Below are 17,579 nucleotides of genomic sequence, written 5' to 3' on the forward strand. Positions count from 1 at the left end.
AGGATGTGAACTATTATTACTGCAGCTCTCTGAGTGGATTCAGGCCAATAAAGCAGTGTGACTTGGTGTCAGGGAGGGAAACACAGAGAGACGTTACCACAATCTGACAAACCTGCAGAGCGACCTGCAGCTGAAACAACACAACCAACATCAGAGTGAACTGAACTCTGAACAGTGCATCTGGCCTCACTGTGCAGCAGCTCGTACCTGAGGACAAGTGAAAAAGGGGAAATCTCACTTTCTTCCGCAGAGACAAACAGGAACATCATCTGTAATGGAGCCGCAGGTCTCCCCGAGGAGGAGGAGGAGGAGGAGGAGGAGGAGGAAGACAAAAGCCCTGGAGCAGTGGAGGAGAGGAGGGAGGGGGAAGAATCGTTGAAGGGCACAAACAGCAGAGACCAACCCACTGCATGTCGAGTCCTGCCCTGATTTCTGCATCCATTCTCCACTCACGTCTCCGTGCGCGCACTGATCGGCAGCCTGCGTCCAGCTCTCCGGCCCCGGGACCGGGACCTCGACAAGTCGGACTTTAACACGTTTTACAGGTGCGTGAAAACTTGAATTTCATTTAATGCGCACGGAGTCTGCGCTGCTCGAGGGAGATTCACAGAGTTCAGAGAATGAAACGGATCAATTCAACTGATCTCACATGGAAACTGTCAAACAGCGTTTGATCCTGGAGCAAAGAGAGAACAGAGTCCTCAAGGAGCAGATAGTGAACAAGTCGTTTATTAGTTATGGAAGTAAAAGTAGAATTAAAATTCATGGTCTACTACTGGAACACAGTACTACTACTACTGCTGCAAAATGTACTATTAGAAACAAAACTACAAGTACATTAGAAGTATTTTAACAGTTTAAATTTGATGCTGAATGTTTGAGTCCAGGTTTGATCCTCATGTGTTTAAAAATTTAGTTTCTGCAGAAATAAATTCATGAACAGATTCAAGGAGATAAAAACTTCTACAACCTGAACATTCATTTTTATTTCTACTCATAAACAACATAGTAAAAGTAAAAGTGCTCTTAAATGTAGTAAAAGTACCATCACAGTAGTTGATGATGTTACTAGTAATTAAATATTCAATCAGTGAATCAGCAGATGATGATTTGTTCATTTGTGTCTGTGAAACTGAGTGAGCTCCACTGTTTCATGACTCACGTCTGATTAACGGATGACATCACGTTAATTATTTGATAAAAATCTCATTTTCTCGTTTTACAGTTTCTACCAGTTCAAACAGTTTAAAGAAGTTTTAAAAGATGTTGAGAGGTTTAGTAAAAATTTAAAAACTCGCTCCCAGGAACCAGTTTGTTGATCTTCAAATCTTTGCACTCGTGTAACAGAACAAACTGAAACGAATGTTGAGCAGCTGAAAACAGTGAAGTCTAATGTTCAGTTAAACCTGATAGAGACTTTCAAAGTGTTCACTGAACCCTTCTCCTCTGCAAAAACAAATAACAGCAGTGGTCATTTCCTGTATTAGAGCCCCCTCCTCTCCGATATTATAGCCATTATGTGTAATTATTTCTATGCAGTCTTGACATCGGTGGAGGTTTCTAATTTTATTTAATACTCTGTTTCCTGATGATAATTATGCTGACTCCAACAATAACTATCCTCTCGTTTCCTGCAGGCTGGCTCTCATCGCCTCCTAGTGTGCAGCCTGGGCACTGAACAACTCTTTTTTTCTGGGAGGAAAAATTCTCAAACCACAGGAAATCCTACTTGATAGCATCAAAAGGAACATTTTCCCCTACGTACAACTGCTGCGTGCTGCTTTCTTCTGTGGCAAAGAAAGAATGCACAGACAGAGGACTATGTGACTCCGTCTCTGTGGATTTAATTTTAAAAACAAACACAAGAAAGTCAAGGAAAGAAACGAGTTCATCTTGCAGATGTCATCAATGTCCACAGAGTCCTCCCATGCAGCCCACGCTGCTGCAGCCCCGTCTGTGATCCCCTTCTCGCCGACCACAGGAAACTTGCTGAGGATGTTTCGTGAGTACCACAGCAATGCCGTCATCAGGGAGCACTACAACTACACAGGCAAACTGGGTGGGGACAAATACAAAGGTGGACTGCAGCCGGAGAGTGTCGCGTTCCTGCTGGTCTGCCTGCTCATAGTCGTGGAAAATGCTGTGGTGCTTGTGGCCATTTGGAAGAACAAGAAATTCCATCTGCCCATGTACTATTTACTGGGAAACCTGACTTTGTCCGACATGCTCGCAGGTTTCACCTACATGGTGAACATCGTAACGTCTGGTTCCAAAACGCTGAACATGACTCCTGTGTTGTGGTTCCTGAGGGAGGGAGGTGTGTTCATCATGTTGGCCGCCTCCGTCATCAGCCTGCTGGCCATCGCCATAGAGCGCCATGTCACCATGGTGCGAATGAAGCCGTACCAGGGGCACAAACAGGGGCGGATGTTTGCTCTGATCGGGGCGAGCTGGGTGGTGGCAGTGTTCCTGGGCGTCCTACCCATCCTGGGCTGGAACTGTATGGGACGCCTGAACCAGTGCTCAACCGTCCTGCCACTCTACGCCAAGAGCTACATCCTGTTCTGCATCAGCATCTTCAGCGCCATCCTCATGTCTATTGTGGTGCTGTACCTCCGCATCTTCCGCATCGTCAAGTCCAACACCCAGCGCCTTGCTTCAACCCCTCACCGCAAAGGCCTTTACCGCAAATCCCAGAAGTACATGGCCCTGCTGAAGACCGTGACCATCGTCCTGGGAGTCTTCATCATGTGCTGGCTGCCCCTCTTCATCCTCCTGCTGGTCGACTTCTGCTGTTCAGCCAAAAGCTGTAACGTGCTCCTCAAGGCCGACTATTTCCTGGGCATCGCTATGTTTAACTCTCTTCTCAACCCCATCATCTACACCCTGACCAGCAAGGACATGAGGAGGGCCATCATCCGGCTGCTGTGCCGACCCTGTCTGGTAACTGAAGACGGACGAGTTAAGAAGTTTGGCATGCCCTTCCTGGACTGCAGCACCACTAAGACTGATGCAGCCTCACACAGACTGGAGGGACTGGAGACAACAGTGTCCTCTGGTAACTTTACACCTTCTACCATCAAAGTCATCTATCCCAAGATATGTAAGACATGACCCAGTGAGTCTTTCTGACTTTGCCCTGACAGTAAGCATTCAGACTAAGAGTTGGACTGTTACAGCTGGAACACTTCTGTCTAAACTGTGCCAGTTATGTGCTAAGGTGAGAGCAGCTGTGCTGCACGTCATCATGGTTTCGATATTTTTAATCACGAACAACATAAACTTGATGTAATGCATGTTGATATATGAAATTGGGAGAAAGACAGATGCATATTCTCTAGTGTGTCTCTTAGTGTTACATGAAGAACATACATGGCGTTAAGTGTGTCTCAAAGCATTAATAGTTGTCTTTTAAATGAAAAAGGTATTTGTCAGAGGTGATATGTCGTTTCATTCTCAGTGTCGTCTTTAACACATAAAATGAAACCAAAGCCTGTACAGACAAATACAACCAGCTGTGCCATATGTACATTTAATAGCTCAAGGATGAAGATTTATCCTTATCTCCTCTCCCTGTGTAGCATTTAATGATATGTTGTTACAAACATGGAGCCTCCACACCCAAACCCTGCTGCCAAAACCATGTAATTTCTGCCATGTGAGTTTTGGTCAGCAGCAGTGGTAGGTAGAGGTCCCCTCGACCGACATCAGAGGCTCGGTGGCGTGGAGACGCACTGAAGACGTCATATGGAGGGTTGTGCTGGGTGGTTTGCAGCTTTGGAGGTCCCTTTAACATATGTAGCAACACATGATGAATGACTAAAAGCAATAAAAGCTGACAGTCGAGGTTTGCCGACGCCTTCTTGGTTTAGTGGACTAGAATATTGCAACGTTGTGCCAGAGCTTGTGGACAAAAATGAGCGTTTTTAGAGCTTTCCTGTTGTTGGGATAAACGTCATCTTAATCCTACGAAAGGATGTTGATCTATTTTTCTTTTGAAAGAGCGCAGATATAATCTAGCGCCACACCAGACACAGCTGTGTGTGGGCTTCAAAGTGCTGGGGAATTTCACTGTGGTAACTTCGACTTTAAACGGACACTTTCCTAAATGTAATATTGTACATAAACATGAAGAGAAAAAATATATTTACTGATTTTCTTGCGTACATTGTAAATATAACCTTTTCTGAGTTTTTGTATTGTGAAAATGTCACTTAAATTATGAGTCAGTTTTGTATATGCACTGAATAAACATACGTGAACAATGTTTACATGTTTATATTTGTTACTTCTGTAAATGACTCATCAGATGCCGTTTTCTGTCTCAGAGGTTTTCACAGGTTAATGTTTAACAGTTTCACATTTCCCACTGGTGACAGCCTCCTCGTTTCTCACTATATTATATTCACAAGCACTTGTCATTGTGCTTATACATAAAGTACAATATGAAGTATGTAATATTACATTGAAATCTAATAGCATTAAATTAAAAAACATAAAATTGTGACAAAGTAATTTTTGTGATTTTTATTTCACAATTGACAAATCTTTTTTTTTTTTTTTTGTATATTGACCTTACAGGCTACTGGAGGATTCAAAGTATAGTGTTAATATTTTATTATTAAATAAATTAAACTTATTGCAGGTAAATTATGCTGATTCCAACACTAACTTTAAATGGTCCATAGGTCCATATTCCTATTTTTTTTACTGTTAAATGAATAAATAACGACCAGTAATTAATTTTATTCCTGCAAAGTTTGAAAAGTTTAGTTTCTGTTCAGTCAGAAATTTTAATTCAACAGGGTCTGAGACTGTAGTTAGTAAAGAAACAAGTTCTATCTCAAGTTTTATCAGAATATACTGTATCACATCAGATCACGTTAAATATTATACCAAGTTAAGCATCGACAGTGAATGCAGTTTAAGCCCATTTGACCACGTCTTTCCTAGTAAGTGAATGGGCCAAATGAAAACCATAAGTGCCTACTAAGACCTGAAAGAAAGAAAAAAAACGAGAGAAAGACAAACAGATGCTTCACTCACAAAACCCCACCTTCATGGAAACCACTTGTTAAAACCACTTGTATGATATGTGCTGGAGTATAGATGAAGTTTCAGAAACAAAGCTGTAAATTTGATGCTCTGTTTACCGTAAGGAAACCACATATTGGTGCGTGGTTCTTACAAGTTATGGTATGTGTTAGTATGAGCCTCCCCAACACAGAACTGTCATCCTACCCACTCTCAACCACCTGTCATTCTGCAGGGGTATGCAATCATATCTCATTTTCAAAGAAGGAGAAAGTTTCAGTTCTCAGTAACACAGGCCTAAGGGTAAATAATCAATTCCTTTCAATACAGAAGTAGAACGTGTGCACCATCGTTGTTGCCACAATGAATTAGTTTGTACGTACACTTTCATTTAAGAAAATGTTTGGAAACTTTAAGACGATTTTACACTAAAATGTAAAAAATACAAAACTCAGTCATCTGTCACTTTTTTTTTTTTTTTTTACTTTAACAAGTCTTTGCAACTGTGTGAAACAAATTCAAGTGTGTATGTTCGACCCTACAGGTTCCCCAGGTGTTAAAGCATCCTCAAATGTGTTGAAGCACAGTAAACCATTAATTTAAGTTTACAGTTGGCTCTGCCTTGACAGAGAAAGTGTAAAGTAAAGCTAAAACTGAAAAGCTTGTCAGTCAAGAACAAACGGTACAGAGTTCAGACGTAGAGCTTGTGAAAAGTTAATACACAGCTGCAGAACACCGTCAGTGAAGCATTTACATTTACATGAAGTGATTTGGCAGATGCTTTTATCCAAAGCGACTTACAAAGGTAGGCAGGGAAAGCGTAAGGGACCCCTACTGGATACACAACTGGGATTCTAACCCCAGTCTCCCCTAGGGAAAGCAGGGATCTTACCACTAGGCTAACCAGCCACTTACTTAGTTTGGAAGTGGAAACATGATGATCTGAGGATGCCAAGGCAATGGGAGAGTTGGCGAACTGCTTCATGTGTAAGGCCTCCTCAGTCAGTGGGGTTAACACTACACACTAAAGAGACATGTCACGCTCTCTGAGCATCAGCTGACTGGGGATAATTTCATTTTGCAGCATGACAATAAGCCGACTATTCTTCCTGGTTGTGTAGGAATGACCTGGGAAAGACAGTAACTACTGTATTACTCTATATAACGGCTTGGGAGCTCAATCCCCACATCTGAACCCCACTGAGCTGGTTACAACTATTTAAATTGATAAAAACAACAAAACTGATAAGAACACATAAGCACGCAGGTGTTTCCAATGTTGTCGATCAGCTTCTTGATCTCATAGACCTCATATTATCGTGACAAAGAAAGTTAATTGGTTCCTATGATATCATTTCAGATGTCTGTGACAGTAACAAACATCAGTAGCATAAAGTTGAACAAAATCTGTTGACATTATCAAACTATAACCAGAAATATAACTGTTTAAAACACGAGCCACGAGACAAGATTGGCCTCAAACAAAGCTTTAATTTTCTAAACTAAAGATTCAGTGATTTAGTACATACATACAAAAACTTATTAAATGCAACTTGCTATATATATATATATATATATATAATATAATATTGCCCTTCAGCTAATTAAGAATAACTTGTATGTTGCCCATCAACAGTTGCAACTTTGAGTGAAATTTAATCATATAAACAGAGAAGTTGAAATAACTAGCAACAAATGAACAGTTAAGACCATGAGTTAAGAAGTAAAATAAATGAATAAAAAGTTCAAATAGCTAGCGGTAGATAGGTACCTGACTAAAATTTATGGACAAAAAGGGATAGATGTTAGCAAACAAGTTTAAACTGTATACTAGAAATAACAGAAAATAGATCTAATGAGGGACATGTCACAGACAGAGACAGACAGGAAGTTAGATACTGGTACAAATGTACTGGTGGGAATTTAACAAAGTGATCTAGAGAAATTAGCCATATCTTAATATCAACTTATCACCACAAACATTTCAGTAGGTTCTTTGATGATTGATGACCACACATTTATCAGTCTCCAAAATCAGATCTGTCACGTCATGATTAAGTGGGGGGCAGAAAATCCAGCTGAAGAGAACTTCAAAATCTTATCTGACAGTGTCAGGAGATTGTCACCTATGATGAGTTTCACCTATGATGATTTCACTCCTTGCTAAGAAACCCTGCAATCAGACAGATGAGACACAGACAGCGTATTCTTTGTACAAAGGGCACCCTCCTCAGTGTAACACCCTGAGAGAGTACACCGAGGGAGTTCCTTGGTCCTTTATTTATAGTCATGTGATATAAGAATGTACACAGTGTGAGTGAGTGTGATGATGTGTATGTGTGTATGTCTGTGTGTGTGAGAACCGGCCTATTCCGGTCCTGGGGTCCGTCAGTTATGTGTGTATGGGTGAAGGCTGTGTATAAACCAAAACAATGATAGCATGAGTACAGAGTGTGACAATATTATTATGATTAGCTGTTTCACAGTTTTCTCTTAACAGACAGAAAAGCTGAACGACTGAACTGGTTCCTACAAAATTAGCAAATTAGTGTCACTGATCATGTTTACCAAAGGTCATATTTCTTGTCCTTTTATCCACTGAAGCACACATTCAGATATCAGTCAGGTGGATATGACTGATGCATCAGCTGGATCCTGCTGCATATACTGCAAGGCCACTATTGTTAGTGCCATCACTGGTTCCCCACTCCGCACAGGACTGGTATCAACGTTATGTAGTTAATGTTAATGTGATTCTTTCTCATTTTCTTTTTTGAGAAGAAACCAGCCGCAATGTTGCAAATTAATTCTTTAAGTATTAATAAAGTGTTTGGAATCCTGGCTCAACTAAAACTGACTCAAGCACTAAGTAGCTCTGCAGTGACACCTGGTGACTGACACGCTGCTTGGTCAGATCAGTGTGACAAAGTGGTATAAATTAGAGAACAACCCTTACAGCAAAGTTTAGAGAAATGTAATCTTTAAACAATATAAAGATTTTACAGAATGAAAGGACACAACAAACACATTTATATAGACAAATATAATGTACAAAATATTTTGGCCTACACCACCATCCCTCATCTACCATTCAGTGCTGACAAAGCTCCACAGCTCATCGCTTACGGCGCTCCGTGATCGCACAGAGGTGTCGATGTTGATAGGAGTCGCTAGGTCTGCTCCATAGTGCACTGCAAGCAGAGAAAAAGGACACAGCTAAGCCTTATTCTCAGGAGCATTCATGGACACTAAACAACCAGAAAATGATTAATGATGACTCAGTTATGATTCATAAATGTATTTGTTCCATATCTAGGTCAACTTTGCGGCACACTCCTCCTGTTTGAACACAGGACCTGGGTTAAACAGCTGACATGCATGAAGGTTAGGAAACTGTGGCAAAGAGACTTCATCAAACACAGATGATTTGGAAATTGTTTTCTATTTTTAGCAAAATAGAAAGTCAAACCGTTCACACATTTCACACATTAGCTGATGAAAAGGCTCAAACAGAAGCAAGGCCATTTTATATTCTATATTTTAAGACATGATGCCAGTTAGAACAGTGGGAAAAAAATGATTTTAAAAGCTAAAGAAAATGTTTAACTCCAGGTACAAAGTCCCAGGACAGAAACATATTCAGCAATATCCAGAATGCAGGAAGTAGTGGAAGAAAAGGGTTTTATATGAGCCTTACAATAATAAGTACAATAATAACCAGGTTGAGGCAGAGCCGCAGAAAATATTATTAATAATAATAATACTAATACATTTCTGCAGAACTCAAAATGAAAGTACCTTCAGGTTCACCAACAGTGTGAGAACATTTACTTAAGTTTGAAAACATATAAGCTTCAAAACAGTGAATAATGTCTTAAAATTAGCTAATGCTTGTGTAATTTTACTTTTAGTGTGGAACTTTTTCTACAGTGTGGTACTGCTACTTTTAATTAAGTAAATGATCATTCTACCTCCGCTTGAAGCTGAATTATTTCCTTTTATGTTAATGGTATAAAATGGTACTGTATATAGTGATAATTATAGGTATCATTCAATAATAATATATATGTCATATACAAGTAAGTAATAAACACACTGTACCTCCTTTTAAGATGTTGGGTGGTCTATCATATTCCCACTTAATCTTGGTTAGTACATAATACAACTGAGCCACATACCTGGGGAGAGGGACAGATTAAAAACTCAGAACTCAGTGGTACAGCGTTTGTGTTTTATTCAGGACCATCCACACCATGTAAAAGATTGAATTCAGCTTCATCCTTGAATATGTGAGACTCACACTGCTGATGGAATGACCTCTGTGGTGTCTTCATCCACCTCTTTCTGAAGAGTCTCCAGCTCATGCTCAGAGTTTCTCAGACTCTCCAACTCTCGCTTCAGAAACCTGGAGGAGGGTTGAAGATATATGCAGCAACACGAGGTTCATAAATCACACCATGAAAAGATTCTGACTCTTTTCACTGTCTTTACTAAATACAAAAAACACAAAACAAAACCAAAACATACTGTAATTCTGAGTCGCTGATCTGACTCTTGGCTGTGCACTGCCTCAGCTGCTCCTCCAGGCTCTCCAGCTCCCTTTCCCTTTGCTGCTTCTCTTCCTCCATGTCCAGCAGCCTCTGGCCCACACACTCTTCAATCTCAGCCTCCTCTGTGGGACAAAGAAAAACAAGTAAAGACAGAAGCCACAGTTTTATTTCAGACCCAAGTCAAGTCAGTTTATTTAAAGGAACATTCAAAAACAACAGACTGAAAAACAGTTTTGTTAATGCACCGAGTAAAATAAAAAGAGTACTTTATTTAAACTTACAAACTCTTTAAAAAGATTTGTGATGTCAGTTGAGAGGTCATTAAATGTCTCAGTACTTGCCTTTTAAAATCTGTGTCACAATCTTTTTTGTTTCTATGTGCTGGTCAAAAAGCACAAGATGTTCATCTTTAATTTCTCTTAGTTTTTCAGTCTGGGCGCTGTTGATCAAGGCCACCAACGTCTCCCCCGTCTCCTCCAAGTCTTGAAATTTATGACCCAGATCCATTGTGGTGACAGTGACACCTATAGTGCACATAACAGAAGAAACAAACTAAAAATAAATGCTGGTTAAATTTTACAACATCAGAAATAAGAAAAAGTAAAGATAAAGAAAATTATACATTGCACAACAGTAGTAAAAGTACAGAATTCCTCTGTAAGTAATGTAATACACAGGTGCACAAAGATGATGTACTCTCACATTTCTAGAATTAACGCACAGTTAAAGCAGCTTGACTCTAAAACAGTTTGTCACCTTCGTGAAGCGGAGTTCATGACAGCCCTGTTTCATTAGACTGACTTTACTTAGCTCGCTGTAACGGAGAACGTTTGCTACGTGGATCACTACGTTACGCTTAGCTAACGTAGTGTTCGTTAGCTTAAATATAAGATAAAGAAAGAAAACTTTTCTTTCGAATAAATATTTATTCGTTTGTCACCCTGAATGGATTTACGTACTTTGCCAAACAAACAGGAGAATAACACATTAGCTAAAAACATGTTAGCTGTGGTTTGTTTACAGCATTCGGTGTTAACTTAGCTTCCTGACGAGATCAAATATGACCAGAAAAAGTGGCACTGACGCACAAAGCGTGTTACAGTAATATTATCGTCTCCTTCTTTAAGTCGTGTGTGAAAACATACGTGAGAATCGGCTGATTATTAGTGAAATTCTAACAAAAACAACACAAACCTTCTTCCGTGATTCAAACTCAGCCCCGGAGCCCGCGCGCCTCTTCTCTTCTTCTGTGGTAGTTTATGGGTGTGGACATGCGCACACCGCCACCTGCTGTACGGGGGTCAGAGGTCAATCTGTCTCCATGAGCAGCAAAATTAATCTAATAAATAAACAATTTATTTACAGTTTGTCCACGTTTAAGAAACTAAAACCTCATTTTTCTCCCGTTTTGATCGCGTATGATCTACACTCATCATTTACACGTGAGGTTTAATTTTACAGCTTTGATCTCACACATAAAAAAATAAAAAATAAAAAAAATCGGATTAATTTCTTCTAATTTCTTTAATAATTTTTTCTTTCCCTTTTTCAATGTGTAGTTAGACATTTAACAGATCATCATTTCAAATACTGAATATTAATTATTTTTAAATTTTAGTGCTGATGGAAAAACTCAGGAGACCATAGTGATGTTGGTAATTTTTAATTCTATGATATACTTTAGGGTATTTTTTCAATGGTAATTTCACTAGTAGCATTCAGTATATTCAAAAATCTTTAAAATTGTATTTGATGTTTACTATTTCTCAAAATTAAACAAAATATCTCCATTTTAACCTCTAATTTATATAATACATTTTCACACTACAATATGATTGATGCGTGAACTTTAAATTAGGGTAAACCCGTGTTACATTAAAGCCCGCTCTCCTCTGCGTGTACTGTAGTTTACTACTTTCATCCACGTGGTTCCAACACACTTACAGATGTGGCTTTAATGAGGCGTTAAAGTTTTTATCGATTCTTAAAGATACAAACTGGATCAATTTCCTGTTCCACCCTTCAAAAAATTAATATTATATTCTATTGTAATTACATTTATTACAAAATATCCAAATGTTACTGCTATTCAAAAGCTGGATGTGACGCCAGGGAACAGAAAAGTGAGCAGATTCTTAATAATGTTTTTAATTCTCAGACTATAAAATCTGTAACAACTGTACTGTCAGTTTCTACTGCAGCCGTCACTCCTTGTTTTTCTGCTTCTCCTTCTTCTCCTGTGCTTTTCGTTTCTGTCTGCCGAGCTGTCTGAAGTACAATCTCTTGGCGTTCAGACCGTAGGCCTTCAGTCTCTGACGACTGAACTCCCGGCCGCCTATTTTAACCCCGACACTTCCTGACTTGCGGCGTCCTCCCGAGTGCCTGTGCTTCTTCTTGGACCACTGCGGCCTCTCAGTCCTGTTTATTGTTTCATCTGTTTTATCTGCTGCTTCCTCAGTTGTAACTTCGACTTCCTCTTGCTGTTTCACCCTCTTCTTCTTGGGTATCAGAATCTCTTCCTCCTCCTCCTCATCCCCTCTTTCTCTAAGAGCCTGGGCCAGTGTCTCATCTGCAGCGTCCATAACCGTGGCTCCACCCTCGTTCTCTGCTCCTCTGTCTTGTTTCTCAGCATTCTTCAGACGATCTCTTCTCTTCTTCCCAACCTTGGTTTTAGCCTCTGCCAGCTCTTTATCTTCTCTGTAGAATAAATTCAGGTGAATATTGTTACTTATTGGTGGATTTATTATTGCATACATCAGATGAGTGTGTGCATCATGTCATACTCACTCTGAATACACAGAGCTCAGGATTTCTTTCTTCTTCCTGTCATTCTGGGCCTTGATTTTATAGTTCTTCAAATCACTAAACTCTTCCTTTTCAGATCTGAGAATGAAATAAGAGAGTTAGAGAGACCTAAATTACAGAAAGTGAAGGTATGAAAAACAGAGGACCAGATGTGTACCTGAACATGCAGGTCTTCTTCAGAGAACACCACCTGTTCAGCTCCTTGTCATCAGCCTTTAAAACCTGAGTGAAGAACCAGAGTCTTTTATTAGTTCATATCACTGAAATATGTCCCCTTCAGTAACACATGAGGTCACTCTCTGCATCATCAGGACTTTCTAAACCATCCTGTCCGATTTATTCACAGTGATCTGCTCAGAGAGAAGATTAAATTGAGATCATTCCCTGGTCAGAGCTCTCCCCGGAGGGGAGCAATACCAGATCAGACCCTTCAAGACTCATCACAGCAGCGTCTTTAACATCTGTCGGCCTCTCACTTTCTTCTAACAGCAACAGATATATAAAGAGCCTGGACTGTGGTTTTTAAGTGCTAACCAAAAAACAGATATCAGCAGTGTCAAAACCACCTCCAGTTATAATCAGGTGTTCTTAGTGGAGGTGCCAAGGCTAAGATCAGTTCTGATGTTCAAGACAATGTTCAAAAGGTTTTGTTCACAGGTTTTATATCCACCGTGTAGCATCTATCCTCTGCAGAACTGTTCATCCTGCCACTGTTAGCAGTTCTGTCTGGATGTTTTCAGATTTAATTTCCAATCTGAAAGTTTTGATCATTTGATGAGAGTCTGGTTCTCTGGTTAAACTCACTTTGAATTTCATTAGTAACAACTCCTTAAGTCCAAGTCAGTTTTAAGTTGAACCCCAAACAGGAACTTCTTAGTTTTTTAGCAGCAGTCAGAAACTTTTCCACCTCAGCCAAGCTCACTTTTTTATGTGCTAAATGAACTGTACTTAATAAAGTGACCACTGAGTGAATCTACAGCGTGAGATCAGAAAGTTTGACAGACGCAGCAGCAGAGAGCTGAGGGGCTGCTCTTCTCACCTCTTCAGTGCTCAGGCCGAAGTCGTTGGGCAGGACCTGTCTGTAGCGAAACCTGCAGGGGAGGTCGTCTATGATGTCCTCATAGTCAAGCTTGTAGTACTCATCCAAGTACTGCTCGAAGCTTTTCTCCTCTGAAATGAGTCAGGCGCCAGTTAGAGAACAGATACGTCAGAGAGTGAGTGAAGCCTTCTGAACACAGTAAATGAAGATCTCCAAAGAGTTCACTTCCTTTATCTTGCTACTTTTCTACTGTGTATTAGAAGACAGCAGGTTCTCTGACTTACGAGGATCAAACACAGGCTTGTTTTTGGTGATGACCTCAGCAAAGTGAGACTTCTTCCTCTTTTTGCCCATTTGTGGTAAATCCTCTTTCTTCATCTTCTTCCTCTCCATCTTCTTCTTCTTCTTCTTGGGGGCACTCTGCTGACTGGGGTCGTAGTCTGCATCCATCTATTCAACAGGGAGACTTCGGATGAGCTTGTTTGTTCTGCACCATCAACAAAAACTAACTTCTTGGTACAAAAACAAAACAAAACAACTCACAATGAAGTTTTCATCATCACAGTGTGGCTCAGAGGCGTCATATCCTTCTCCATCGTACTCTTCTTCCTCTCCATCGTACTCTTCTTCCTCACGCCCCTCTCCTGTCCATGTGTCCCAGTTCCAGTGCTCTGCACAAACAACAAGAGTTAAATCAAACTGTAAAATCATCTGAACAACATGTACATAAAATGTAAAGCTTTCTAACCACAGTCTTTATTTCAGACATCTAATCTTTGGGATGACAACATATGGACTTGTTTCTGCCTCATTACTAAGTCACTCTGTACATTCCAACGTTCAGTTGACGGTCAAATCTCTTTAACTTTCACTGTTACATATTTATTATGACTGATTTCTCTCTGTTTGATTCCCTGACAAAGGTCCCGGGCCAAGCTGTGGCAGAGGATGATGATATCAGTGTCTAACATAACTCTTAGCTTCCTTCAATCAGCATTCTGTCTCCCTTTGGTTCATATTGTACATTTTTTTATTCATGAAATGAACATTAATCTGCACTTTGTATAATGTTCATTTTCACAAAATCAACCTTCTAAAGAAGGCAGGTGCTCACCCTCAAGTTCATCACCATCATCAAACTGAGGCTTTTCCTCTTCTTCTTCTCCGTAGTATTCATCTCCAAAGTATTTCTGCATTTAGAAAAAGAAAACAGAAATAAATAAAAAAAAAACTATGATCACAAATTTAATAGTTTCTGATTCTTTTCAGAGATGTGATGCTAAAAATCTCTGTGCGTCAGTTATTTCACGTTCAAGTGTTTAAATGTTTTAATGTTACGTCTGTGCACCCACCTGCATGAGCTGGTCGTGCTGTTGTGGATCGAAGTCTCCGTCCAGGTCGGCCTCACTGAAGGCGAGCTGCTCATTTCCTGTCAGCTCCTGGAGCTTCTTCAACTTCTCCATGATCTCGTTTCTCTTCAGGTTCTTTAGCTGCTTCAGCTGCTCCTGCTTCTGCTCTTTCTCCTGAAACAGTTGTTGAGGAAGATCCTTCTTTTAGCTGAACAACAAGTTTTCTAACTACTAAGAGTTCCAGAATTTATTACAAACGTGACACACACCTTCTTCTTCCTTTCTTTCACTTCTTCCCTTTTGCGTTTCCTGCGGTCGTCTTTTGAGCGCACGGAGGTGGCGATGTTTCGGGGGTAGGTCCTGATTTGTTGAGCATCAGGTTCTTCAAAGCGGAAGTTGTAGCTTCTCTCAAAGTCCTCCTGTCGCTCTAAGAAAGTTTCTCCATCTTCTTCTGAATCGTCCACGTCATCCTGAATGACCTCGTCGTAGGTTGGGATTCTGAAGACATCAACCAAATTAAGACTGTGATCGACTCTGGTTTTTCATCGCTGTTACACAGTTTTGTTATTTACAGTAAATGTTCATCTAATAAAAAAACAGCCTACCGTTCATCGTCTTCATCCACGTCGAGGTAACCTTTGTTAAGGACGTAATCTCGGAGGAAACGCTCCTTCTCATCCAGCTCTGGGTCGTTCCAGTAGTCTCTTAAATATTTCTGTCTCAACACAAAACAGCCTAATTACAGAGAGTTTTTAGCACAAACACACTTTCTTACCCTTGTTCAACCTACACTCACCATGTCCTTCACCTCTTCTCCGTCCTCCAACTCAGCCTGACCTTTCAGCCATTCCATGTAATCTGCCTCCTCTTTATCCTACGACCAGACACAGTTCATCCACATCTGTTAAGCTTTTCTACATCACCGTTAAAAGATGAACAGCAACTGGAAGCAGCTTCAGACCTTCTCCTCCTGTGTTTTGACCCTCCTGGTCAGCAGCTGGGATCCTCCATCTTCCTCCTCATCGTCATCATCATTGTCGCTGTCTTGGACAAACTTACGGAAGCTGGAGAGAGGGTTGGGGTTCTGTCAACAGTCTGTGGGGTTTTACAGCCGGACACAAGTTCAGCTTTTAGAGTCTCACCTTTCTTTGAGCTGCTCCTGCTCCTGGATGTAGCTCGGAGAAGCCGCTCTCTTTAAAACAAAATCAGGACGACTATTAGAACATTTGACATGAGACAGAGTCTCCAACTCCTAAAGGAACTAAATTATTTCCTAATATTTTACCTCTCTTCTCTTGGCAGCCTCCTCGTCATCACTGTCATCGTCATCTTCATATTTTCTGCAAAATAAAATAAAATAAGGACATTTAACATTGTTTTATGACAGTATGACATAAAGTGGCATTTTGCATAGCTGTAAAAAATGAATTAAAGCGTCATTATTATTATTAAAGTCTAATCCCGTTAAACTGTGATCTTTTTTAAGAAGGTTATCAGTCCACTGGGCAGTTTGTTAAATTTTAAATGATGACATCAGCAGCTCACCCTTCTCTTTCCAGTATGACTTTCCGTTCATAATCTTTAAGGTACATGGGCTTCGCTGCTTTCTTTGATGTCGATGGTTTCTCATCACTGGTAGAAACACCTAAAAGCAACGAATGAAAGAACTTAAACATCGGTTTCTGCTATGTTTCAAAACACAGTAGATCATTAACTTTGTTCAGATTATCTTTTCAGAAACCACAGAGACATAAAAATATAAAAATATACATTTCACCGTCTGCACGGTGACAGATTAAAACCTGTGATTTTGATTAGTTTCTTCTTCTTCTTTAAAATGTTTCTTTTTTAATCAATCCTAAAGGAAAATGGAAACAGCTTTGTGTTGCTGATAAATTGATTTGTGATTCAAAAAACGAATACAGTAAAATCCCATGAGAGACCTGATGGAGATGCCAGCATCACCACCTTAGACAGGACCCAGCGGTAAACAAATATTACACTTTGGTACAAATTATCTGTAGCTTACTGTAATATCTTATTTTTATTTTACTTGTATTTAGCTTCAATTCAATTAAAATAAACAGAGCAGTTTGGATCAAGCACAATCAAACGTGCCTTCAATAGGACCTGCAGCTGATCTGTAAGTCATTCCAGGTTCTGGACTCTATGAAAACTGTTTAATGAGAAAAGACTCGGTGCTGCTGGACTCTGACCATCACCTGAGTAGAACTGTGAATCCTGCTGGTAGATCTTCGGGTCCTTCTTCTTCAGCAGGGACAGAGTTCTGTAAAAGTCCCGTTCGACCTCAGGGTCCAGTTCCTGCAGGAGGTAAAAACAGGTGAGACAACCCAGCAGGTGCACACAGGTAACTACTGACACAGTGTGGACGGAGGAGGAGCGGCGGTTCTGACCACTTCACTGTCACCAGAACTGGACTCGGACGACTCGGACTCGCTGTCATCAGCTCGGTCTCCGTATCGGTCCTTCACTGCACACAGACACAGACACAGATCGTTAACAGACTGTCAGGAACCACTTCATCAAACAGCAGCTTCACTTCCCCACGTTGTGTTGTTAGCATTTAGCCACCGTTAGCCAGCAGTTCCACACTTACGCCTCTGTAACTCCTCCTTCTGTCGGTATTTTTCATACTTCTGCGCGAACTCGGAGTTTATCTTTAATTCCGTTTTTCCCGACATTTTTTAAACAAAGAACCAACGTTATGTTCAGATTAAAACAGTTAATAAACACAAATCATCCCAGCTGCAGCTAGAGACGCGTGGAGCTGGACCGCTTGAC

At 40.3% G+C, this 17,579-nt stretch overlaps 3 protein-coding genes and 1 non-coding gene across 5 annotated transcripts; 1 reads left to right on the forward strand and 3 right to left on the reverse strand.

The window, feature by feature from the left end:
* Positions 1–364: 364 nt before the first annotated feature.
* On the forward strand, positions 365–4,269 carry s1pr5a (sphingosine-1-phosphate receptor 5a). The gene is made up of 2 exons (XM_026348965.1): positions 365–545; positions 1,638–4,269. The coding sequence occupies exon 2, from the start codon at positions 1,900–1,902 to the stop codon at positions 3,112–3,114; it is 1,215 nt and encodes a 404-aa protein (XP_026204750.1). The 5' UTR covers positions 365–545; positions 1,638–1,899; the 3' UTR covers positions 3,115–4,269.
* A 3,728-nt stretch (positions 4,270–7,997) lies between these two features.
* spc24 (SPC24 component of NDC80 kinetochore complex) lies at positions 7,998–10,834 on the reverse strand. Of its 2 annotated transcripts, none has more exons than XM_026349208.1 (6): positions 10,779–10,834; positions 9,926–10,108; positions 9,562–9,706; positions 9,335–9,439; positions 9,136–9,212; positions 7,998–8,225 (listed from the first exon to the last, which is right to left on the reverse strand). In XM_026349208.1, exons 2-6 carry the CDS (start codon positions 10,089–10,091, stop codon positions 8,119–8,121), a joined length of 600 nt encoding a protein of 199 aa, XP_026204993.1. In that variant the 5' UTR covers positions 10,092–10,108; positions 10,779–10,834; the 3' UTR covers positions 7,998–8,118. The 2 variants fall into 2 exon arrangements, with proteins under 2 accessions (XP_026204993.1, XP_026205001.1); XM_026349216.1 differs by lacking the exon at positions 10,779–10,834 and adding an exon at positions 10,341–10,477.
* Positions 10,835–11,719: 885 nt separating this feature from the next.
* kri1 (KRI1 homolog) lies at positions 11,720–17,579 on the reverse strand. Its single transcript, XM_026348451.1, has 18 exons — positions 17,395–17,579; positions 17,192–17,268; positions 17,000–17,099; positions 16,323–16,422; positions 16,063–16,117; positions 15,920–15,969; positions 15,739–15,841; positions 15,574–15,651; positions 15,383–15,492; positions 15,047–15,275; positions 14,781–14,951; positions 14,543–14,618; positions 13,972–14,099; positions 13,713–13,878; positions 13,429–13,559; positions 12,547–12,611; positions 12,372–12,467; positions 11,720–12,281 (listed from the first exon to the last, which is right to left on the reverse strand). The coding sequence occupies exons 1-18, from the start codon at positions 17,477–17,479 to the stop codon at positions 11,789–11,791; spliced, it is 2,313 nt and encodes a 770-aa protein (XP_026204236.1). The 5' UTR covers positions 17,480–17,579; the 3' UTR covers positions 11,720–11,788.
* Positions 12,740–12,838, reverse strand: LOC113163942. The gene has a single exon (XR_003298954.1). It is a non-coding gene; the product is annotated as a Z30 small nucleolar RNA (small nucleolar RNA).

Source organism: Anabas testudineus, chromosome 8 (assembly GCF_900324465.2).
Source record: "Anabas testudineus chromosome 8, fAnaTes1.2, whole genome shotgun sequence".
Classification (NCBI taxonomy): domain Eukaryota; kingdom Metazoa; phylum Chordata; class Actinopteri; order Anabantiformes; family Anabantidae; genus Anabas; species Anabas testudineus.

Excerpts from the sequence above, each read along its gene's own strand:
- s1pr5a (XM_026348965.1), top strand. The coding sequence starts at position 1,900 with ATGTCATCAATGTCCACAGAGTCCTCCCATGCAGCCCACGCTGCTGCA.
- spc24 (XM_026349208.1), bottom strand. The coding sequence starts at position 10,091 with ATGGATCTGGGTCATAAATTTCAAGACTTGGAGGAGACGGGGGAGACG. Across the intron at positions 9,440-9,561 it reads ATCAGCGACTCAGAATTACA|GTTTCTGAAGCGAGAGTTGG; the intron begins GTATGTTTTGGT and ends ACCCTCCTCCAG. Across the intron at positions 8,226-9,135 it reads ACCCAACATCTTAAAAGGAG|TGCACTATGGAGCAGACCTA; the intron begins GTACAGTGTGTT and ends CTCTGCTTGCAG.
- kri1 (XM_026348451.1), bottom strand. The coding sequence starts at position 17,479 with ATGTCGGGAAAAACGGAATTAAAGATAAACTCCGAGTTCGCGCAGAAG. Across the intron at positions 17,100-17,191 it reads GTTCTGGTGACAGTGAAGTG|GAACTGGACCCTGAGGTCGA; the intron begins GTCAGAACCGCC and ends TACCTCCTGCAG. Across the intron at positions 12,468-12,546 it reads AAGAAGACCTGCATGTTCAG|ATCTGAAAAGGAAGAGTTTA; the intron begins GTACACATCTGG and ends TTTCATTCTCAG.